The sequence below is a fragment of the Melopsittacus undulatus genome, chromosome 13, assembly GCF_012275295.1.
Source record: "Melopsittacus undulatus isolate bMelUnd1 chromosome 13, bMelUnd1.mat.Z, whole genome shotgun sequence".
Classification (NCBI taxonomy): domain Eukaryota; kingdom Metazoa; phylum Chordata; class Aves; order Psittaciformes; family Psittaculidae; genus Melopsittacus; species Melopsittacus undulatus.
In genome coordinates, this window is record NC_047539.1 from 11,223,674 (window position 1) to 11,246,168 (window position 22,495).

The following is a 22,495-nucleotide window of genomic DNA, read 5'->3' on the forward strand; positions in this document are numbered from 1 at the left end:
AGGAATGGCGAGGCCCTGGCACAGATTGCCCAGAGAAGCTGTGGCTGCCCCATCCCTGGCAGTGTTCAAGGCCAGGTCGGATGGGCCTTGGAGCAAGCTGCTCTAGTGGAAGGTGTCTGTGGCCATGGCAGGGGGTTGGGAGTGGGTGAGTTTTAAGGGCCCTTCCCTAAGGTTGTGGGTTCCAGGCTTCCATGGGTGTGGGGCTTTAAGGTTCTGGGGTTGTGGATTGTCCAATTGTTGCTTCTTCCAGGTGAGCTCTGCGACATGGCCAGTGGCATGACCCCCCGGCCCATGAGGTCCTCCAGAAGGGCGGATGGATTCCAGAGCAGAGTGGTAGCATCTCGTAATCCCAAGCTGGTCAGAGAGGCAGAAGAGTCTCTCAGCAGCAAGCAAAGGCTGGCGAGGCCGCGGGAGATGAGGCAACCCCGGACTGCCCAGCTTCGGGACATGGGTGAAGTCTCCCGTCAAAAGGTATCCTTTCCCTGGCATTTTCCTTGCTGTTTGACGTGCTATTTGAAGAGGGCACGTGCTTGTGGCTGATTTGCCTCCAGCTCACCCAAGCAGCTTGATGATTAGGTCCTGTTGTCATTTCCGACTGGTGGCGGTGGAGTTCTTTCTGCTGGGGGAAAGGCAAAACGTGTGTTTGCAGTGAGCCATTGAAGTCCTGATCTGCAGGAAGCCAATGGAACCTGTGCTGCAGTTGGTGGGTTTTGCTGGAGTTGAGCTACCGTCACTAAAGCTACTGGAGGTAGTGCTGGGGCAGGACACAAGGGCAGGAGCTGCTGTTTCTCATCCTGCTGTTCAAAGACCCACCTCTGGCTTTGGTGTAGTCAACTGCCACGTGCTTGGGGTCACAGGACTCCCTCAATGGTGGCAGTAGTGGCCTTTGAAGGCTGAGGGCCTGTGACAAGTACTTAAGCTGTAAGAAACCCAATTGCACTAATGCATGAACGGGTTGGAAGAAGGCGTGGGAGCCTTCCAGGGTGTTTGAGTTTTCAGGCTGCTGGATAGTCGGGGAATCGCCCTGGGCAGAGGAGAGTGGATGCGCTTTCCCTGGATCAGTGCTCTCTTAGATGGATGTTTAAAGCTGCTTTTCTTGCAGGACTGCTCAGTGTAACAGCCAGTCCAGGTGGGTGGACGACTGAGGTAGGCTGTTGAGCAGAGAGTTGCCAGCAAGTGAGCTGTAGCACATCAGTTCAGGGTTGCCCCAGACAGCACACGAGGTGGGAACGCGTAAGACGGGCGCCCAAATAACTGGCAGTGCTACAGCTTCTGGCCTCAGCCTGACCGTGGCTTTTGTGGGGCAGCGGGAGACCTGCCTGTGTGTCTCGAGTGGCAGCAGTGCAGCTGGGCGAGGGGAGACCAAGCAGGGAGGAATTATCTCCAAGTAAAGCCTCTGCTGGGTCAGCATTTGTTCTTTGTGTGTACTTTTCAGAGCTGCTTCTGCAGTGCTGTTAAATAAACCAGCAGTGATAGAATCCAGTGAAGCAGCAACTTTAAAGCTCCTGGGGAGAGGGGATACGAATTGCAGCCTAGCTCAAGTTGCCCAGTAATGCTGGGGAAAGAGCTGAACTTCATCCCCATCCAGCATTCACCTCATTTGTCTGTTTCCCAACTGCCCCGTTACTTTCTTGTTGGCCTTTCCTCCCTGGTACTGGTGTCTTCCGCCTGGTTTCTTGGCTCTCCATCAAAAAAAGATATGTGGGATGTGTGGGACTCAGTGTTGCTGTCCCAGAGGGAAGTTCACCTGCAACTTGTTTCCTGTGGAGGCTCATGGAAACTGCTGGGTTTTGCTTGCTCCCCGAGTGCTGGTGGCTGTTCCAGCAAGTGTCTGGAGTTGAGCGAGCAGCTTAGCAGAGGGCTCTGCTGGAGGTGAATGCTGCTTTGCCTTTTGGAGAAGGCAACCTGCAGAAAGAGCCTCCAAAAGAGCTTCTTAGCTTGAGGCTGCTCAGCATGGTCCAGAACCCTTTGCTGAGCTGAGAGCAGAGGTGGGTGAGCTGCCATCTCCTAGCGTGAGCTGGGCAGATGTAGTCACCAAGAGACTGTATTTACTGGAGATGAGTATGGGATCTTCCTTCGTTAATCTTTCTCCCAGCAGCTGAAGCTCTCTCTGCTCTGTCTTGCATCTGCAGTTCTCAGCCGTTGAGCGGGACCAGAGGTCGTTCCAGGCTTTCCCATCCGAGGTGGTGTTTGAGAACTACATTCCCCACCAGTTCTACATAGCGTCGCTAGCTCTGAGGAACAAAGACAGGGTAAGTGCTGGGCTGTGGAGGTTGAGCACTGGGCTGGAGGAGGAGAGCAGTGGAATTCACATGGTGTGCAGCAGAGCAAGTTCCCTGCTGCAGTGCAGCGCATGCAGAATAAAATGTCTCACCAGCGTTATTCTGCAAGATGGGGAAAGGTTCCCATGCTGGGGATTCTGGTTTTGGCCGTGCACTGGTGGTATCTACCCAAAGGAGCTCTTTGAGCCAGCATGCTTCCCCTTGAAAACCCTGGACTGATGGGATTGTCGAGGGCTGTGCAGTTCTTGCCTGCTGTCATGCTTTACCTCGAGTGTGCACCGTGTCCTGGTGGCTCTTTGGTCAGTCTTGGTTTCTGGCAGGCCATGTTTTCCTCTCTCAGCCTGTTCAGCCACCTGTGTGCAAGTGCCTGTCAAAGCACAGGGAAGAGCAGTGGAAAGAGGCTAGCTTAGCAGGAGCAGTTAAAGGGGATTCAAGTCCAGCCTTGTGTGTTCCGTGCGTGTACCTTCAGAGCTAAAAGTGTTTTGGGAAGGTGGTAAGGAGGCTGTCACGTGGCCTGTCCTGGTCCCTTCTCAAGTTTCCCCAAGTGACAAAATCATAGTTGTGTGTCTTTCGTGCAGGTTCCTCGTCTGCTGAACGTCATCCTGGGGAACTCTCCTTACTTTGAGTTGATCAGCCCGAGTGATGAGGACTATAAGGTAGCCCCGGGCACGTCTTCAACCTACCGCATCCTTTTCCGACCTGATGAGAACAAGGTGAGAGTGGAGGTCCCGAGAGATGATGCCTTGAGGGGAAGGTGAACCTGCAGGGCTGGATTCCAAAGCAGGCATCTGGTGTGGGTTTTGAAGAAGTGTCCTGGGTTCAGTGGGGTTGCACTGGATCTAGACCTGGGGGAGACTCTTTGCTGGTGCTGAAGGTTGTGCTCCCATAGGCTGGAGGCTCTTGCCTCTTTCAGGCTCTTTTGTCCTTCAGTGGTGGAATATTTAATGGAATGTCTGTTGGCTTGAGGGCTGAGAGTCTGCTGCCTGTGCATGGCCTTTTACTCATCTTGTGTTTGCTGCTTAAATGTAGTTGAATAGTCTGTCCTATCCTCAAGCAGCATGCCTCTAGAAAACTACAGAGGATCTGCCCCATGGTCCCTGGCTGCCCCTGCTTGTGAAATAATGTGTAATGAAAGGCCATGAAGGTAAAAAGTGCAAGTACATTATCGAATGCTACTGTGAGAGTCACAGAAACCAGCAGCAGTTCTTCTGGCACAGGCATGGTGCTAAAGGCACTGTGCTGAGCTTGTTTCTTTCCCTGCAGGATTATTTTGAGGAGCTTATCATCATCACAGAGAGGGAGAAGTTCTTTGTGCCTATCCGAGCCATAGGTGCCCGAGCCAGCCTGGACTTCCCTGAGCAGCTGAACTTCTCTGAGTGTCCAGTCAGGTTCAGCTCCCAGAAAACTCTGCTGGTGCGCAACGTGGGGAAGCGGGAAGCTTGCTACAGCATCACCACTCTGAGGTAAAGGAGCTCATCTCTTGTGCAAAACGCTGTTGTGTGCTCATGGAGTTGTAAACAGTGAGAAAAAGGAGGCAGAGCATCTGAGGTGCTGGACATGGGCAGGACACGTGGGGTTTGCCATTGCTTATGGTGTTTTGAGAAAGCTCTGCAAGCAAGTTTTACAGGTCAGTGGTGTCTCCAAGGCAGCATCTTGCAGATCTGATGCTGTTGGATTGGAAGAGCCAAGGTAGGAAGGCAGCTGGAGTGCTGCAGAAGGTGCTGTGTGGCAGAGGACAGCTCGAGGGGCTCAGGTCACGGAGCCCAAAGGCAGCATCAAGAAATGGGCAAGCAATGAGCTGGTGAGAGGCACTGAGGAGTTGATCAGCAGCTGTGTCTATGTTAGCAAGCAGAGATCATAGATGAAAGCAATTGCTCTGGAGGCCCTGGCAATAAGAGTGTGTGGTCCAGGGCCTTTGTTTTCCCGTGGGCTTGGTCTGGTGCCTGGGACCAAATATGCCTAAGCAGAATGAGCTCTGAAGTGGAGAGGAGCAGGTGGTGGCTTCAGAAGTGGACTACCAGAAAGCCAAGGAGGGCACAGGTGAAAGATGCTCCAAGTGCCTGGTGCATTTGCAAAGGGCTGGGGGCCTTTTCTCCTGGAGCTGTCTCTCTCCCACATTTCCTGGAGAGGGCTCAAGTAGCTGAGTAGCTGGTTTGCACCCTTGTGGTCACAAATAACCTTCTGAAATGGTTCCATACCACTAGGAACCAAGTACACCTGGTCGCTGGGAGGCCACAAGTTCACGGTAGTCTGGTGGTCCCGTCATCAAATGCCTGAGGTGAACTGTGTTGCAGACAGCCTGTCCTGTTCCTGTTGGTCTCAGAAGCCAGTCACTGGTTTTCCAGTTTGCTGCACTGGAGAGGGGAATGTGTTTATGACACTGCATCCGCAAGGCAGGCGGTTCAGTTGGCTGGGAGTTGAGAGTTGCTTGGTCCCAGAGGTCTCAGCGCAGGAGCTGAGGTTAAGAACGCACCAAAGACCTGCTGCGTCTCAGTTGGTGCACCTGAGCTGCTTCAGTTTCTTCTCCAGGAAACAGGATTCAGAAGACTTTCAACTTGTCTCCTGTGAAACACGAGGGTCTGAGAGGAGCTTCTGCCAAAGGCTGGCAAGGCTGTTTAAGCAGGCTTCTAGGGTGCTCTTTAAGCAGGCTGCTGCTTTTCCCTGTGGAGCTCCATGGGCAGGAACTTGTAAATCACTGTACAGTTTCCTTCTGGGATTTCCAGGCCTAGTTGTCACCACCACAATAAGTACCCAGTGAAGTCTAGCATCTATTTGCAATGCACTTGCCAACTACTCTATTGGGTGACAGAGCATGTGTTGAGAGCTCCTTGACAAGGGTTTTAAGAGTTCCCGAACTTCAGCAATGAACTATTTCAGTCCCGATTTGCAATAAAGAAATGGGAAGCATTACAAAAGTTTAAGTGAGCTACACAAAAACCGTAGAATTGTGAGTAACTGGATGGCAGAGGTGAAGAGCTGAGAACTGTGTGCAGAGGATGGGGGGCTGAGGTCATGTTATACCACAGGATCCTCTGCAGGGTTCTTCTGCATGGGATTCTTCAGCAGGGAGAGTCACCCGCTCTGTTTCTCATCCTGGATGCTCTGGTTTTCTTGTACCGCCTGTGGTTTGCTTGCTCCTTGCTTGCACAAGAGAGCTGAAGTGAACTAGACTGCAAAGTTAACGGAGGGCCCAAATCTCTCTCTTTGTGTTGCAGCCCTTTCTCTGTGGATCCCTCCATTGGGACTCTTGGCGTTGGAGAAGCGATGCAAGTCACGGTGGAATTTCACCCACCAAAGACCGGTGTTTATACAAGTCCCATGATTGTTCACTATGACACAGGTAAGTGCTTGGTGCACCCTCGGTGTGTCCTTCCAAAGAGAGCAGTCATCATCGTCTGATGGCTTCATTGTCCTGTTGAATCCCTTCTGCAAGACTCCTTCACGCTGGGTAGAGCAAAGCTTCCATGCTGGCTGCCAGATATTGCTGTGCTGGAATATTTCAGCCTGTAACAAGGCAGCAGATCTTCCTAAGCACAGTGCACAGGGGGCGATGGGGAATATTCTGGGTGCTCCATTGGGGAAGAAGGCATAGCAAGGAGCCTGATTGAAAAGGAGATGGCTTTTAACGTGCAAGAGAGCTGTCTGAAGAGCCTGCAGCTTGTCCCATAGAGCTCTCCTGACTGGTCATTGCTTTTCATCCCGATGTGTTGTGTTACAGTTCCTGGCAAGGCCTTTGAGGTAGAGACCCTCTTCTTGTGATGTGATGCATGGGTACAGTGGGTGCTCTGCTGAGAGCTGGGCCATGCTGAGGTCTTGTGACTGTGAGGAGCAGTAAGTGTGGCAGCGGTAGCCATTAGGGTGCTCTGAGCTTTGCTGTAGCCTGGGAATGATTCTGTAGAACCCCCCTTGTGAGCAGCAGTTATTTAATGGTGAGGCTTAGGAAGAAGCTGCTGCTAGGGCTGGAGTCAGTAATGTGAGGGTGTAATGATGTCTGAAGGTAGGTGGTGAACAGCACTTTGGAGAAACCCTTGGGAATGGCTGTGCTGCTGTGCGTGTTGCTCTGATGCTGGAAGTCTCCAGCTTTCCAGCGGACACTTACCCTAGTGAAGGGACTCACTTCTCCAGTGGTGAAGTGGTAACAGCAGCACGTTTGACAAGGGAGAATGTGCTGGCAGTGGTGAGGCACTTGGCTGTGACAGCAGCAAGGAGCAAAAGAAGGAGTTGGCAGATGGATCCGAGGGCCCCATAGCACCCTGTTGAGTGCAGAGCTCAGCACAGAAGCTGCTCTGTACTTGCCATTGTTCTTTCTGCCCTTGTCCATTTCATTTCAAATGCTCCCACTTGGTTTCTGAGATGAGAGCTATGGCCAATATTTGAGGAGCAGGAGATGAGGATGACACGAGAGTGGGGGCATCTCCTGCCTGCAGGAGAGCCTGGGCAAGCCATGACTGAGGTGGGCTCCTCAGCGTCACTGAGTGACTTGGATGTAGAATTCCCTGTGACCTGAGTGGGATGGCAGCCCAAAGGGCACCTGGGCACATCTGCAAAGTCTCACTGTAAATGCTGTCACCTTGGGGATAAATCTCCACGAACACCCCCCAGAATAAGGTGCCTAAGGTGGTGCCAGGACATCCTCATGCCATCTCATGTGCAGCTGTCAGGATACGATAAATGTCCTGATGTGGGGAACTGCTGATGCAGCTCAGAACTGCAGCTCTTTCTCCTGTTGCCTGCAGATTGCCCCGTTCCTTGTACTTCCATCAGCAAGTGAGATGAGCCAAGACTTTGCCTTTGCTTTGTTCCAGGTGAAGATGTTCACAAAAGCCTCTGTGGAACAGCTGTAAATGCTGACATCAGGCTTGACAAGAGCTCCTTGACAGTTGAGAAGACTTCCCTCACGCTGTCAAAGCAAAGTTCCCTGGTCATCCACAACCAGAGTGGCATCACAGCCCACTTCCAGTGGAAGCGTTTTGTTGATGAGCAAGAGGAGGAGCGGCAGAAGCTGAGGTTTGTTTGAGAGATTCCTCCCAGCAAGATAGATGCCCCAGGGGAAAACTAACACACAGCCTCAGAGGGCTCTTGGGGCTTTTGAAGGGATTAGGGCAGACAGAGCCATGCACAGCGTGGAGCTTAACCCTTGCCATTCCAGTCCCACCCGTGCTACAGCTGAGGATGATGTTTTGGGGAGAGAAGGTTGATTGCAATCACTGGCTTGCCTCAGAGGGCAAATTCACGTTTGGGAGCCACAAACTATTGAGTTCAGAGCTGCGTGCACTGCGGAGGGTCCATGAGGCTGAGGCAGGTGTCAGCACTCGGTACCTGGGACTGCACTGAGCAGTAGCACTGAAGAGCTGCAGGTGGCACAACTCTTATGATACTCAAGCAGTTTGTTCTTTGATAAGGTGTCAGGCTCCTTTTCCAGCCACACGCAGGATACAGTGCTTGGTTGGCCCAGAAGGTGGAGGCCGTCCTGCTGTAGGCTGGGGAATTGCCTTCCAGTGTCCTGGTTTCTGGCCCAAGGAGGTGTTTCTGGCCTTGCTCCTCAGCTGGGCAGATGTGGAGGGGGAGGGCTGTGCAGGGAAGGGAGGGCAGCCAGGACTTGGAAGTGCTTTTGGGCTTCAGCAACCTGTGTCATCCTGGTGGTGAGAGATGGGGCAGGTTCTTCCAAGGGTGCCTCTGGTGAAGCTTTGAAATTGCCATTTCAGGCAGCAGAGAAACACTGACAGCCTGGGGGGATGAACTGGAAATGAGACTTAAAAGCTTCTGTGACTTGGGGAATCCTTGTGCAACTTTTCAGGCTCCCAGTAAGGAGCAGCCACTGTGCAGCACTGCTCCCCTCTCATCTCCCACTTGTGATCTCTAACCACTAGAATGATTTCTGCTGCAACCAGCAATAAAGGCAGAGGTTAACTGCATTGCATCTCTGCAGAGGAGGCCAAAATGAGGGAAAAGATGAGGTGGTTCAAGGCTCAGCGTAGGGTTTGCATTCAGAGATGCTGACTTCTTTCCTGGGTGATGCTGGGCAAAGTCCCTTCCTCTCTTGGCACCTCTGTTTTCATGCACAGAACCCCGTTTGTGTCACTGAAGTGGTGGGATGCCAAACCCATTGGTTTGCTTTGGAAGTGCACCGGGATCCTCTGGCGCAAGGCAGTGCAGATACTGTCTTCTCATCCCTGTGGGTGCAAAAGGGAAGGCGAAAATTGTGCTGCTGGTAACGTGCAGCTGAAACCCGGTTGCTTCTCCCCTCCCAGTGCAGGAGGCTTTTTCTTGAGGGCTGCCAGCTTTAAGAAACCTCTGATGAGCTTGTCAGTGAGGAGTAAAACTCGCTGCTGTGCTGGGAATAATGGGATCCATGGGGGAGCCTGTGTCTCAGGGTCAGCCCCGTGCTGAGCTGCTGCTCTTCCTCACCAAGTGCTTTGCTGGTCGTGCACGGACATGACAGGCTCTGCAAATCTGCTGCTTCTTCAATGATCTCCTTTGTTTGTCTCTCCCATGGCACAGGCTGCAGAGGCAGGAAGAGGACAAGCTGGTTGATGTTCCTAAGGAGCACGGGGTGGTCCCCCCTCTCAGAGAACACCCTTCCCTTCCCGTCTGCACCTCCCAGAACCAGGGGACAGAGGTGCAGGGAGACTCCACGCCTTTTTGCAGTGATATTTTCACCATTGTGCCCATGGTAAGTGATGGCTGAGAACCTCCCTTCCTGCTCCTGGTCCTTCTCCTCTCTGAATGAGGTCCCTTGGCAGATCCCACGTCAGCTGCTCCATGTGCCAAGAGAGGAGACATCAGGTTTCTGGTGAGGCTGGGGGCACTTGTTGCAGAAAGCATTTCTGAGCAGCAGCAAGAGCCGACCCCAGGCTGGGCTCTGCTGCAAGGCCTGTGACTCAAGGGCACTTCATGAGTGTCCTCACAGTGTTCAGAGGTATCAGTTACTCTCTGTAAGGACACATTTCCATGTAGCGCATGGGGGTGAAGAAAGGCCACTGGTGCACTGTTAGTTCACATCCTGACCTGCAGAATGAAATGATCTCCTGTGGAAAGGAGTCCAAATTGAGCCCAAGTTTAATCGGGGGGACAGCAATCCATTCCTAAAACCTGGATGTATACCACATCTGAGTGTCCCTTCCAGTGTGGTCTGTGAGCCTGGACACGAGGTTGGCAGGTTTAAACAAGCTTTTTGAGTTCTACTGCAGATAGGTAGAGAAAACTGCTCACTTTCCTGGTGATGCAAGCAAAACCCCCATGTCCTTCAATCAGCCAGAGCCGTTGTTGTGGGTATTCAGATGGTCGGAGCTGAAGAATGGCTGCTGTCTGAGCAGTGCAACATCCCTTCTCATCTTGGAGTGAAGCCTGGAATAATCCCAACCTCTTCTTTCTTTTCCAGTGGGTGAAACTAGTTTATGTTTTGAGTTTGTTTTTGAGGAAGGGGCTGCTGTTCTCTTCTTGCTTGCTCCTGCAGCGCATGTAAGGCTGAGAGCCACCAGTGCCAGCACAAGTGCGGTCTCACAGCACTGTAGCTGGCAGCAGCACGATGTGAGCAAGAGACTGTGTCAGAGCAGCAGGGATATTGGGGAGAGTGGGAGCTGCTGAGCTGAGCCTTCAGAGCATCCTGTGGTGTGTGAGAGCTGGTTCTGGAGTGTGCCCCAGGGCTCCTGCTTCATTCCAGTTGCTGTGTCTCCACAATGAGCTTAAGCTGCTCTTGAGCTCCTGAGGTGCATTAAGGGGAGGTCTGGAATTGTGGCTGAGTCCTGTCCACATCAAGATGCGATGATGCAGAGACGTGAAGTGTAGCTTGGCCCCAAGCTGTGAGTGGAAACCTTTCCTAAATGGCCGTGTTCCTGTTACATGGTTTGCTGTAGGGCTGAATCAAAGCAGGCTCCTACAGGAGTCTCTCCCCTGCTGTCTTGTGCAGCGTTATCAGTCTCTTGATTTCCATGAATTCCATTCTTTATGGAACAATCCTTTTCCCATGGAGAGTCTTGCTCTTGAGCCTGTTAAGTGTTGGGTCAGTTCTCTTGGGATGGAGGATATGAATGCAAGGCTCCAGTGGGGGTGCTGTATCAGGATTGTTCCTGAGAGCTGTGCTGATCCCTAGAAAAGGAGAGGCTTTAGTGCTAGCCCATAAGCTTTTTCCTCAGGTGCCTTAGAGAAGTCTAATCTGGCAGTGCCTTGGGACCCAGCAGCACCTTGGATGTATGGAGATGTGTCCCTTGTGATGATCGTGGTGCCTCACTGGATGGCTTTGTGGTGCTTGGTGGCCAGCAAGGCATCATCCCTGGCAAGAGGGTGTGTGCTGCACCCTCCTCTGATTAGCTTGTAAAGGAAGCAATGGCACGTGCCCAAAGCTCTAAGCTCCCTCCTGCACTAGTTAAAGAGTGTGTACAGAATGATGGCAGCAGTCAGTGTGGTCTCGGTATGGAGCAAATCATGCCCCCAGGGCCTTAGGCACTCGCAGTAACCCTGCCGGGCTCTCCTTTGCACTCCTCACTGTTTGAGATGCACCTTTGCAGTGTTCTCCAGGTTCTTGCTGAAGCTGTACTTTTTGGTGCAGTGGCAGCTCAGCATTGTGATGTTGAGTTTGGGTTATCTGGGGCCGGGATCAACTGCAGAGTCAGGCAGATGCCTTGAGGCACTGAGCCAGCTCCAGCTGCCCTGGCTAGAGGAATGGGGATGCAGGAATGGGAGGAGGCCGGGGCAGCAAGGGCTTTGTGTCATGGGCAGTGTCCCCTGTCCCACATGGGGACTTTGTGCAGGTTTTGAGAAGAATCCAAGTGACTTTACTCTTTCAGACTTTTGCAGTTACTGGCAGTTGGTGTTTGAAAGGGTTCTTCTCTGCCTGTCCTTGCCCATGTTCTCCTGACTCAGAGCAGGTTGTGCATCAGGGAACTACTTCCAGCTGCAGGCCAATAACTTCCCATGTTGTAGCTCTTTAATTTTTGTGGGGCTGTCCTCTAAGCTGTCAGTGCTGTGTCAGTGGCAGAACCGTAGCTAGTAAATACTGATGCTGCAGGAGTGCTGGAGGCTCCATTCAGTTCAAGGCTCTTCTGGACAAATTCCTGAGAATAGCCAAGAGCAGAGTGGAATCAGAGCCTGGCTGTGCTGATAGAAAAATGACTCTGTTCTTTTTATCTGCTTCCGTCAACTCAATATTGAATTCCTGTAGAGCGTTATTACGGTTGCCAGAGGTGTAGCTACTTACGTCAAGTGTATTTGTAATGCTAGGGGCTGAACGGCTGTACGAGGTGCCTTTGCTTAAGGCAGTTGGAGGAAGTGAGAGCCTATAGAAACCAGGGGTGCCTGCTGAAATGTGTGACAAGGCTTCCTGGGCCTGAGCACCAGTGCCAGGATCCTGTGGGAGAGCAGCAGAGAGAGAAGACCCTGAGGAAGCAGCAGAGAGTTGCAGAAACTGGTAGCGTGGCCCAGACTTAAATCCCTGAGCCAGAGCTCAGTCTCTTCTGAGGGTAACAAAAGCCCCTTCCGGGTGCCAGTAAAGGCGAGGGACTTTGGAAGGTGTTTCTGCAGCTGCTTCCAAGCTCTCCTATAAATTCTGTTGGCAAGTGTTGCTTGCTCCTTGCTCTTTGCTGATGCTCTAAATAAAGGCTTACAGGGCTGTAGTGGCAACAAGAATGTGCTGTTTGAAGATAAATGGTTTGCTGTCACTTCTGTTTCAGGAGGGAGATATCTTGCCAAATTCTTCACTTGAAATCAATGTGATCTTTAAGCCCAAAGAAGCCAGAGTCTACCAAGAGGCAGCCTACTGTGACATCTCAGGTACAGCTCCTTCCTCCTGCTCCTGTTCCCACAGAGGAGGTACAAACACTCTTCCAGCCCACTGGGATCTCGTGTAGCTCTGGAGGGCTCAAGAGGACAGTGCTGGCACATGCTGCTGTCCCTGCGGTTCCCAGTGGTCTCCTGTCCGAGGCCAGGGCTCAGGATGCCTGGCTCTGGCTTCCTGACCCCAGAAGAGACAAAGCAGTGAAGGAATAAGCTTTCCTGGCACGGGTTTGCCAGCATTTGCAACACACACAGCTTTAATGAAGGAGCACCAGGAGCCTGTAGACCATTTACCTCCAAGATGAGTCTTGGTTGTGTGGCTCTCTCCTCCTCCTGGTGCTGTTCGCCTTGTGTGCAGAGTAGAATGGGATGGCAGTGAGATCTCGTCCAAAATTTGAGCCAGGATTCAGGCTTCAGTGGCTGAGAGCAGCTTTCAGACTGAAGATCTTGTGCTCTGTCATCACTAGCAAATCTAAGGGAAAGAAGCCACCCTGGAGTTTGGCTGTAAGCCTTGAGGTCTCGGTTGCCTTTGCACCAAGGGATGTGTACGTTAGCAGTACATGTCTGGCTTATGTGATCTGCTCAATGAGAGGGCTGGTTTTCCAGGGCTGGAGGGATGAGACAAGGGGTGATGGGTTTGAGCTTAAACAGGGGAGATTTAGTTTAGATATCCAGAAGGAATTGTTTGCTGTGAGAGTGGTGAGGCACTGGAACAGGCTGCCCAAGGAAGTTGCTCCGTCCCTGGCAATGTTCAAGTTCAGGCTGGATGGGACTTGGAGCAGCCTGGTCTAGTGGAAGGTGTCGCTGTCCATGGCAGGGGTTGGAAGTGGATGATCTTGAGGTCCTTTCCAACACAAACCATTCTGTGGTTCTCTGAGACACCATCCCAGGGGGTTGGTTAGAAATGAGAAACCAGCCCCAAGGCTGATCTCCTGAGGGACGAGATGGGTCCCGTATCTTCTCCTGGAGCATCTGGAGGTGGTTCCATGCAGGCCAGGGACCGGCAGCAGCACTGAGACAACCTGGAAGGTGCCGGGTAGCAGAAGGAATTGCGCTCACAGTGATTTCCCTCCACAGGCTGTGAGACCAGGCTGCCCCTGTGCATCAGTGGGGAAGGCGTCGGGCCCCAGGTGGAACTCAGCTGCGACCAGCTGAGCGTCGGGAAGGTGTTTGTTGGCTCAAGCCACAGCTATGGGGTGAGCAGGACGGGTGGCAGGGCATGGGGTGGATCCGGATGGCTCGTGGGCAGCAGTGAGCCTGGTGGAGGTGTGGGATGGGTCTGAATCAAGTTGGTGGTGCTGAGCAGGTCCTTGCCACTGCAGGTCAAGTGGAGTGCTCTGTGTCAGGGGAATAAGGCCAGAGTGGCTCTGTTTGTGTGAAGTTATCCCTGCTTTGCATGAAAAAGCCCTGAGGCAGAACTTGTCCTGTTGTATTTGGCAGCAGCGCTCAGCATCTTCTGCCTTTTACAGATGTTAATTGCTAAAGTAGAAAAGAAGTGAGCCTTCAGTAAGTAAAGAGGATTCTTCATGTATTTCCATGTTGCTTTCTTGCTGCTGCTGCAGGTGCTCCTGCTCAACAGAGGAGTTCCTGAGGCTCCCTTCAGTGTGGTGTATCCGGAGAGAGCTCTGGACTCCTGCTACGAGGTGGCTCTGCGTGGGGAGGCCTCAGGCATCAGCTACCTCCTGGACACCACCGAGATCGACTGCGGGCTGCAGGTACTGCACGCTGCTCTTGTCAGAGCTCCTTGTCTCCAGCCATGACCGGTGGGCTGCTGCCCCCCCGGGTTGAGGGCTCTCCCCCCTTCCCAGCTGCTCTGCTGGCTCTGTGGCTCGGAAGTCCAGCGTTTGGGTGATAGCTCCAAGCTGGTGTTTAATGGCCATCTCCAGCCCAGCCCAAAGCTGGGAATCCCTCCTCTTGGAGGGAACTACCGCTGCCTCCTGGGACAGGCAGGATCCCAGTGTTGCTCTCCAGAGGGATGTGTCCCTCAGATGTCCATCCGCTGATGGGCTCCTAAAGCCAGAGGTGCAAGGAGGTGCTCTCTTTTAATGCTCCTGATTCATCGGCCAAGGAGGCAGCTGACTTGGGCTTCCAGTCACTGTAGCTGGATAGAATGTCCCAGAATAACCCTCACTGTACTTTCCAGTTACAACCCCACAGCTGTTTCCAGCTGTTGGCCGTGTGTGCGTTGCCCTGTCCATCTCCATTTTGGCTTGTATTTTGCCCACAAATACTTGTGTGCAGGTGCCTTTTCTCCTGAAATGCCTCAGTGCCTCCTCCTGTGTTTCAGCTCGCTGTTGGGTGACACCTTCAAGTGCAGAGGGCTTGTGTCCCCTACTTGGTTTCTTCCTGATCTTTCCATGGTTGTAATTGCACCTCTGCCACAAATGCCTGTCCCTGTGTAGGGCTCAGAGGTACCCTGCAGTCGCGGGTTGCCCGGGTTAACCCAGAGAGCCCAGTGCCCATCTCTCCTGTGCACTCCCTGCTTCTGGGCTGTGTTCCTTTGCTTTCAACCCAATGGAAGAGGAATGAAATTGTGAGCAGCAGACGTGTGCCTGTAACTTCCTGCTCTTCTGTCCTCTCCTCAGGTGTTTAACAAAGTCTTGGAAGCAGCAGTGACTCTGCAGAACAGTGGGAAGCTGGGATTTGCCTTTGTGGTGCTGAGCCCCGGCACAGGCACTGCAGCCAGCCCTCTGCCTGGCGTGCCCCTGGTCGTGCCCAGCATGGTGAGTAGCACAAGGGCTTCACCCGGCCTGTGTCAGGCTGCCCAGGAGAGAGTTTTGGGGGAAAATAGGGGGAATGAGCACACAACCCCCATCCAAAACCAGGCAGGAGAGACGGGGCTGTGAGCGATTGCTGCAGAGGCAGAGGAGGTGCATCGAGCACGATCCTAATGGAGCCCCTGACTGGCCTTGGCCGCCACTGGCTCTGCTATCCTACAGCAACCACCAGTGGGAGGCACGATGGTTGCGGGAGCTCTTTGGAGCTGAGTGCTGAGCTCTCTGGTTGTGCCATGACTGGAGCATCTCTCCATCCCAGTTGTCATCCTGCCTGGGTGTCTTAGAGCTGGAGCAGTGTTCCTGCCTTGGTGCCCTTCTGCAATGGGAAGAGGAAGCAAAGGGCCGAGTGGCTTCCACCTTCCTCAGTGCTTGTCCGCCTGAGGGATGACACGCTGATGTCCTCTCCTGCAAGCTGCTGCCAGGAGGTGCTGGCCCTGCTGGAAGCGCAGGCCCTTCGGTGCTCTTCCAGAGCAGCTGGTGAAAGAGCTTTGGTTTGTTGTGCCTGGCTCTGGCTAGCAGAGGGTAAACCCTGTCAGCAGAAGAGCTGTGCTCATGCTGAGCAGAGGGCAGCCTTGCGAGGCCTCTGAAGGACATACTGCATCTTGGTGTAGGGGACTCGGGCGTTTGGGTACAAGAAAGCTGGAGGTAGTGATGTCTGATGTTTCCTTATGTATGAGAAGCTGTCTTGTGTCCTCAGCGTCTCTGTCGTGTGAGCCATCCCTCCACTGAGTCCTCTTTGGTACACTACCTCCCTCCCTCTTCTGTGCCCCGCAGGGTTACATTGAACCTGGCAAGCAGCAAGTGCTGAAAGTCTATTACCTGCCAGGAGTGCCTGGAGTCTTCTGCAGGGCTTTCCAGATCCAAGTGGGTCACCTGGAGCCAGAAAAAGTCTGCCTGAAAGGAGAAGGGACCTTTCCCAGGATCCACTTGGACCTGCCCAGGAACATCAAAGGTGAGCACTGCCTGTCTGCTCACCAGGAAGGTCACCTGGCTTTCCCCCATGCCATATGCCCATAGGGCAGCTCACAGGCACCTCCGCCAGGCCTGGAGGTTTCAGGGCTGTCAGGCAAACTCAGCCCTCTGGTTGCTTCCTTGGTCTCTGGCAGACGAGCCCGTGTGGCTTTGCCGCAGGAACCATCCTGCACAGCTTGCCAGCGTATGCCAGAGGTCTGGGAAGACGAGGGCTGGGCAGAAAAGCACAGGGAAGCTGCAAGAGAGGCTGGCAGGGATTTTGACAGAGTTGGGTTTGCATCACGTTGTGGGGCTGAGATGCTCCTGTGTGGCGAGAAAGACGTCTGGGGGTGAGAAGCAGCAGGATCGCCTTTCTCTCCATTGCTGGAGCAGTTTGTGTCTGCGTGTTGGGGGAATGGGGCTTCCCGTCTTCCATGGGATTTGTGCTGCCCCACTGCTATTGGTGGTGTTCTGTGCTTTCAGGCAACGCCAAATATGAGAAGATCCTCCAAAAGGCCCAAGAAAAGCTGGACAAAGGCAGCCAGAGAGACGAGGCCATTGCTCTGGGGGAGGCTGTGGCAGCCGAGCCCCGCATGGACGACTCGGGCACCATGGTGAGTAGAGCTGCTGCCCTGTCCCACACGTGCCACCCTCCTGTGTGTCACTGGAGCCCCTGCGCCCCACGGCCCTGTGCCCAGGGCTCTGCTGGCACTGGGTGCCTCCCTGCACAGCCCTGGCCACGGACTGTGTCAGCTCAGTGTGCCCCATGGGCTGCCCACCTCTGGGAGTTGTCCCTCCTGGAGATGCACCAGCTCCTGGCTACCCCAGGGGATGCTAAAGGCTGTGCTCAAGCAGTTGGGTTTATGGTGCTCTGAAGGACATTCAGGTCGGTGCTGGGGGTTTTGTTGCTCACTGGCCAAGCCCTGCCAGCTTTACAGAGTGTAAAGCAGCAGCCTGAATGCACCCTGAGGCTGTGCTGTGTTCTGGATCTCCGAGAGGCCCCAGCTCTCTCATGGTTCCCTTTCCAGGAGAGCTTTTGTCCAAGCTGCTTTGGCACTAACTGGGGGCAGGGACATACTTGGAGCTTTGGAAGGTTTCTGGCTTGTCTGTCCATGTGTCCAGATCAGCTTTGATAACTGGGCAGGGAGAGACACTGGAGTTCATTTCTTTGGAGCTATGATCCTGCCTGAGAGAGCAGGAAGTGTCCCAGACACTGAGCAGTGAGACAGAATGACTCCATCGCCTCTCTGAACAAGAGCAGGGTGGGATCCTCCACCTGAGACAAGCTTGTGCCTTGGGAAGGACCTTTGCTAAGCAGCCCCTGTCTTTACTTTCCTCAGTGGGATGCTCAGCTGCAGATGCAGATGGAGGAGATGCTGATGGAGGAACATGCCGTGGAGCAGCAGAAAGCTCTCAGCTCCCGTCCCCCAGAAGACACTGCCTTTCACCAGCGTGTACATCGGAGGCTTCTCAAGTTAGTAGGGAGTCCTGTAGCCTGTGTGCAGGGGCCCCGAGGGTAACAGCCAGCAGTGCAGGCCTGCTCCTGAGAGCTCCTTGTGTCTCAGAGCTGGGAACAGCTGCGGACTTCAGAAGGGGCCTGATGCTGAGAGCTATGATGTGCTCCCCGTGGGCAGCTCGGTGTCCTCGCTTGCACAGTGCTCCCCTGAGCTCTGGAGGTGCTCCCCTCCCCACAGTTGCTAGGTTCTGTTCTCGGAGCTGAGGGGTGCAGACGAGCAAGCCCTTGCAGACACCACAGGCACCAGCCCTGCTGACCAGCTCTGAAAGGGGCATCTCAAAGCCGGCGTTTTTGTGCCAAGAAACAGACCCCACTATGCAGGAAGAGCAGGGAATGGTCCAGATCCCTTATGCACTTTTCCAAATGGGATTGCCTGCCAAAAGACCTCTGCAAGGAAATGCTATGACAAGGTCCTGAAGCAGTTTCAGGCTTGGGCTGGACACCAGCTTAGCAGTTTGATTGAGACCAGTGGAGATGCAGTGGACTTCTCTGCAATGGCTTTTTGCAGCATAGGAACTGTGTCCAGTACCCACTTTAAAGTCACTCGAAGATCCCATTGGTGGCTGATAAATCCTAGGCCCTGCACTCCCCATGACTTAGCCAAGTGTTATTACTGGGTGCTCAGGCCTTGGGTTTCCTGGGCTTGGCTTGAGCTTTCAGAGCAGTGAATACAGAATTATCCACTCCATTTGCTTCTCCAGCCCACGCCATGCTGGGGTTTACAGAGTGTCCTTACTCCTCCTTTCAGAGCTGAGCTGCCCGAATACATCCTGGACCTTGGCTATGTTGTTCCCGGTGACATCCACACACACATGGTGAAGATCACCAACACTGGGCACTTCCCTGCATCTTTCCGTGTCGATGGATATGTCCTGTATAACACAGGTAACCCATGGTGGAGAGGCTTCACAGGGGCTTGAAGGAGCTACCTCTGACACATCAGCTGAAGCCATTGGACACGGGGAGATTTGAGTACTTCCTTGGACAGCTTTTTCCTCCTTAGTACCCCCGTGCTGGGTGCCCTGTACAAGAGCCTGACTTCTGGCGAGCAGTGCCCAGAGACCTGCTCTGCCTGTGGCTGCCCTACAATCTGATTGCAGGGGCCAGAAGGGCTGATCACCTTGATCGCCTCTCAGCATCTTCTGCTCTTGGCTCCTGTGAGCATCATCTGAGTTTCTTTGTGCACTCTGAGGGTTTATGTTGCAAACAGATGGACTCTCTGTGGTTCGGAAGTGCTTTGTTTAGAGTTCATAGTGCCAGAGCACTTCTGCTCAGCCTTTATTGACCGGCCTGTGGGATCCTCTGCTCTATGGAAACAGGCTTCCCAAAGAGGCCTTGAGGTAAGGCTGCAGCTCCAGCACATGGTGACTGCTGTCTTTGCGGGGTGGCCAGTCGTCTCTTCTAAGCCACTGTCAGGGAACACCCCAGCATTTGGTATCTTAGGTGGCAATTCTCCTTTGGAAAGGTCTATGCATCCTTCCCTGAGACGCCTGATGAAGGAATTGCTGGAGTTCCTCAAGCAATGTGATTCCTTTTTACTATGTAACCCCTGGATTCTGGCTGTGAAAGTCCTTTTGCTTTGGGCAGTGCCAGAGGGAGAAGAGCAGCTTCTCTGGAGATGCAAAGGGGTCTTTCAGAGAGCTGCCAGCCAGGACACCCCTGTGGCCTTAGCGTGCTTCTGAGCCATTTCCTGTTGCTTGCATATCTCAGCTGCTTTATTTTGCTGTGTTCAGGCTTCAGCGTGTGCCTGGAGTGTGTGAAGCGCCTGCCCTCCTGTGAGAGCAAGACATTTGAAGTGTGCTTCGACCCACAAAGTGCCAACCTGCCCCTGGGAAAAGTGGATGTGCTCCTGCCCATCAAGGTACTTCAGCTTCTGGGGCAGGCAGCAGGTTGGGCACAGCAGCGAGTATCGGGTGGGCTCTCAACTGGATGCTCTGTCCTTCTGTAGGTCAGGGGAGGCCCCACATTCCAGGTCCGCCTCCGTGCCATGGTGGCTGAGCCATCCCTCTGCGTGTCCAGGGACAGGCTGGAGTTCTCTGCTGTCCAGTGTGGGCAGTGCCAGGAAGAAACCATCCAGCTCCACAACACGTTCCAGGTCCCCTGTAAATGGTCCATCAGCATGACTGATCCTGTTGAGGAGGTAAAGCACAGACAACGTGTAACACAACTTCTCGGTTGGGTTCTCTTTGCCTCTCTTGCCTTTTGTGCCCCTCTGGCTGCCTGAGCACTTGGGCTGCAGCTCGCTTGAGGAAGCTTTTGAGGGTACAGAGCAAGGCTGGTTCACCTGGGCCTGTTCACTAGCTGATGCTTCACTTCTCTGCCATCTTCACCCATTCCTCCTCCTCTGAGGACACTGCCTCCCCATCTGCCTGCCCTGCCAGCATGTTTGCCCTCCAGTTCTAGGCAGTGGTGGCCACGTCTGGGTGGGATGAAGGTGCTTCCTGCACTGTGCCAGCATCTCGGAGCACTGCAGGAACCGAGGGTCTGTCCTCACAGACCAAGGAGACCTCACGCCACTGGTTTGTGTGCGCAGGTGGACAAACATCTGCCAGGGAGCGAGCACCAGAAGCTGCTGGAGGAGATGAAGTCTGTGCCCTGTGGCTTTGAGGTGCTGCCCTCAGCTGGAAGCCTCGCTCCAGGACAGCAGTGCCACGTCCAAGTCCGTTTTTCACCCACGGAAGAGGTGAGATTGGTGGGTGTCATGCCAGGAGGTCTGGCAGGGCAGTGTGGTAAGGGGAGGCCAGCCCAGGGAGCGGGGGATGAGCTCTGCCTCCACGTGGAGCTTCCTGCGCCTCAGTTTCCTCTGCACGTTCCCACGCAGTTCGGGAGTCAGCTTAAATGATGGAGCATTCCCAAAGGCAGTTTGCATGTGGCCACCGTGACTTGGAAACTGGTAGCGTGTGACAGGATGGACACAAGTGCTTCCATGCCTGGGGACAGTCCCAGGGATCTCAATTGCTCGTGGAGATTTCAGCGTCTCGTGTCTGGCTTTGACCAGAGGCAAGCACTGAGCAGAGAAGATGATCCTTATTTGTGTCCAGTGAGAGCTCAGGTGCCTCTTGCACACAGCTGATGTTTGCCTGGTGCTGCAGTGCCAGGACTGTGTCTGAGGAAGCAGACCTTTCTCATGAGCGTTGCGCTCCCCCATGCCCAGGTGAAAACCTCTGATAGCCCATTTTAGATCCACCTGGGAGCCAACTGTCCAGTTATGCACCAGAGCAGGACTCGCTGCAGTTCCTGAGAGCCATGCAGATGCTGTAGCCCCTGCTCTAAGTAAATACCTGTTTTGGGTTCAGCTTGGAGGTGCTGACAAGACCCCTGACCCTGGGCGATTGTTGACTTGGAGGTGCTGTCAGCTGGGGCTTCACGGAGGAGCTTTCTGTGCTGCTTCTTTGCAGAAGTGCTACCGGGGCGAGCTGCAGATCCAGATTTGCCAGAGCAGCCAACGCCTGCAGGTGCCGGTCTTGGGACGTGGTCTGGAGCCACGGCTGGAGTCCATCCCCGCAGAGCTGGAGCTGGGACCACTGCTGCCCCAGAGCCATGGGGAAGAGGGGACAGTGGTGGTGAAGAAGCCCTGTGAGGTTTACTCAGTGCAGTTTGAGCAGCAGCACCTTGCTGAGGAGCAGGTGAGGGGGAAGGTCTGTGCACACTCTGTAGATTCCCAGCGCTCCAGCATGGCCAGGCTTGTGCAGGGAGACAGGGGCAGTGTGCAGGGCAAATCCTGGTGGCCTTCCAGGGTTAGCCAGCTCTGCTGGCAGGCTGCAGAGGGACTTGGATAATCCCTGCCCCTGGGGGTAAGGAATGTGGGAGGGGATGGCTTGGCTGGGGAGCCTGCTCACATGGTGAAGGTCAAGAAACTCATCCTGTCTATGGTTTCTCTTCCCTCTGTGCACAGCCCCTACGGACACCAAAAGATGACAACAGCCCCAACAGCTTGTTGCTGCCTCCGTGTGCCCCGGGAGAGAAGCTGACTGATGAGGCCCAAGGAAGGGGCATAAAAATGAAGGTGAGATGAAATCTAAAGGCTAAAACTCCAGGTGGCAACCGGCATGGTTTTCTCATTTCCTCCTCTCTTCCCCAGCCTCCCATGGTTTGGGTGTGGCAGAAAGCCTTTTCTCCTTCTTTCCTTTGGCTTGATATCAATCCCTACCGCCTCAGGTTGACATTGTGGATCCACCAGGAAAGGTGGTGAAGCTGGGAAACGTCTTCATTGGACAGACGGTGAAGAAGATGGTCACCGTAGCCAACAAGAGTGCAGCCCCTCTCACCTTTAAGCTGAGGGTCACGTCCACCGTGCCAGAGTTGCAGGAAGCTGGGGTAAGGCCCGTTCCTTCTCTGCAGAGCACTTTGGTGTGCCTGCAGGGAGCGCTGAGCTGCTGTGGGTGGGAGCTAGTAGGTAATGACTCAGGTGTGGGCTGCCCTGGCTGCCTGTGCCTGCCCTGTCCTGCCTGCTGGCACTGCTCTGGCAGCAGATGCCTGCAGTGCGAATGCTTCAGCTGAGCTGGGTGCCAGGACTCCCCGAGAGCCAGAAGTGAGAAGGCAGCACAATTCCTCTAGCCTGTTTTAGACACATCCATCAGGATGCAGCCATGTGTTTTAGATCTGGAAAGGTGAGGGAGGTGAATCTTGAAAGAGGGAGAGTTGCAGCTCTGTTGGAACGTATGTGAAAGCTTTAGAAGACAGAGTTGACCTCACCGTGACCAGGTGGACACATGGTAGAAAACACCTTTGGTATTCCCTAGGAATGCCTAGGAGGGAATGAGTGGGACTGGGGCAGTGCTGGTGGGGACAGAAGAGGAATTGGAAGCCTCTTCCCTGAGTGTGGTGAGGGAGGCTCCACAGCTCACTTGCCAGATGAAATAGTCTCCACTCGTTTCTTCGGGTAGGTTCTGTGCTTGAAGCCCAGCAAGGATCTAAAGCTGAAGGGCAGAGGAGACACCTGCAAAGTGGAGGTGACCTTCTCCCCGAAGCGCCGCATGCAGCCGTTCAGCGGGGAAGTGCTGCTGGAGTGCCGCGGGCTGGTGCGCTCCCTCTGTGTGGTGCGGGGCTCCTGCCAGGGCAGCCTCGTGAGCCTGGACCAGGACCAGCTCAGCTTTGGAGCCGTGGTGCAGCAGAGCTACACGTGCCGGCGCATCGTCATGCGGAACGCGGGCGACACGAGGGTCAGGTAAAGCAGCAGGTCCTGCCCAGCCTCAAGC

At 54.0% G+C, this 22,495-nt stretch overlaps 2 protein-coding genes and 1 long non-coding RNA gene across 3 annotated transcripts; all 3 read left to right on the plus strand.

Moving 5' to 3' along the window:
* Nucleotides 1-264: 264 nt before the first annotated feature.
* Nucleotides 265-7,299, plus strand: LOC117436908 (hydrocephalus-inducing protein homolog). Its single transcript, XM_034068982.1, has 6 exons — nt 265-471; nt 2,133-2,252; nt 2,861-2,995; nt 3,546-3,745; nt 5,498-5,622; nt 7,088-7,299. The coding sequence occupies exons 1-6, from the start codon at nt 265-267 to the stop codon at nt 7,297-7,299; spliced, it is 999 nt and encodes a 332-aa protein (XP_033924873.1).
* Nucleotides 7,300-8,905: 1,606 nt separating this feature from the next.
* On the plus strand, nt 8,906-13,150 carry LOC117436945 (uncharacterized). Its single transcript, XR_004550236.1, has 3 exons — nt 8,906-8,955; nt 11,951-12,050; nt 13,131-13,150. It is a non-coding gene; the product is annotated as an uncharacterized lncRNA (long non-coding RNA).
* A 4,959-nt stretch (nt 13,151-18,109) lies between these two features.
* On the plus strand, nt 18,110-22,468 carry LOC117436909 (hydrocephalus-inducing protein homolog). Its single transcript, XM_034068984.1, has 8 exons — nt 18,110-18,182; nt 19,031-19,158; nt 19,246-19,437; nt 19,831-19,980; nt 20,696-20,811; nt 21,222-21,303; nt 21,456-21,614; nt 22,184-22,468. Exons 1-8 carry the CDS (start codon nt 18,110-18,112, stop codon nt 22,466-22,468), a joined length of 1,185 nt encoding a protein of 394 aa, XP_033924875.1.
* Nucleotides 22,469-22,495: the final 27 nt, after the last annotated feature.

What these genes read in the sequence shown, in the direction of transcription:
- LOC117436909 (XM_034068984.1), top strand. Translation starts at nt 18,110, where the DNA reads ATGGTGAAGATCACCAACACTGGGCACTTCCCTGCATCTTTCCGTGTC. An exon ending in GAAGGGGCATAAAAATGAAG is followed by an intron (nt 21,304 to 21,455) that starts GTGAGATGAAAT and finishes CTACCGCCTCAG; the next exon opens with GTTGACATTGTGGATCCACC. An exon ending in CAGAGTTGCAGGAAGCTGGG is followed by an intron (nt 21,615 to 22,183) that starts GTAAGGCCCGTT and finishes TTCTTCGGGTAG; the next exon opens with GTTCTGTGCTTGAAGCCCAG.
- LOC117436908 (XM_034068982.1), top strand. Translation starts at nt 265, where the DNA reads ATGGCCAGTGGCATGACCCCCCGGCCCATGAGGTCCTCCAGAAGGGCG. An exon ending in GTGAAGTCTCCCGTCAAAAG is followed by an intron (nt 472 to 2,132) that starts GTATCCTTTCCC and finishes TTGCATCTGCAG; the next exon opens with TTCTCAGCCGTTGAGCGGGA. An exon ending in TCCGACCTGATGAGAACAAG is followed by an intron (nt 2,996 to 3,545) that starts GTGAGAGTGGAG and finishes CTTTCCCTGCAG; the next exon opens with GATTATTTTGAGGAGCTTAT.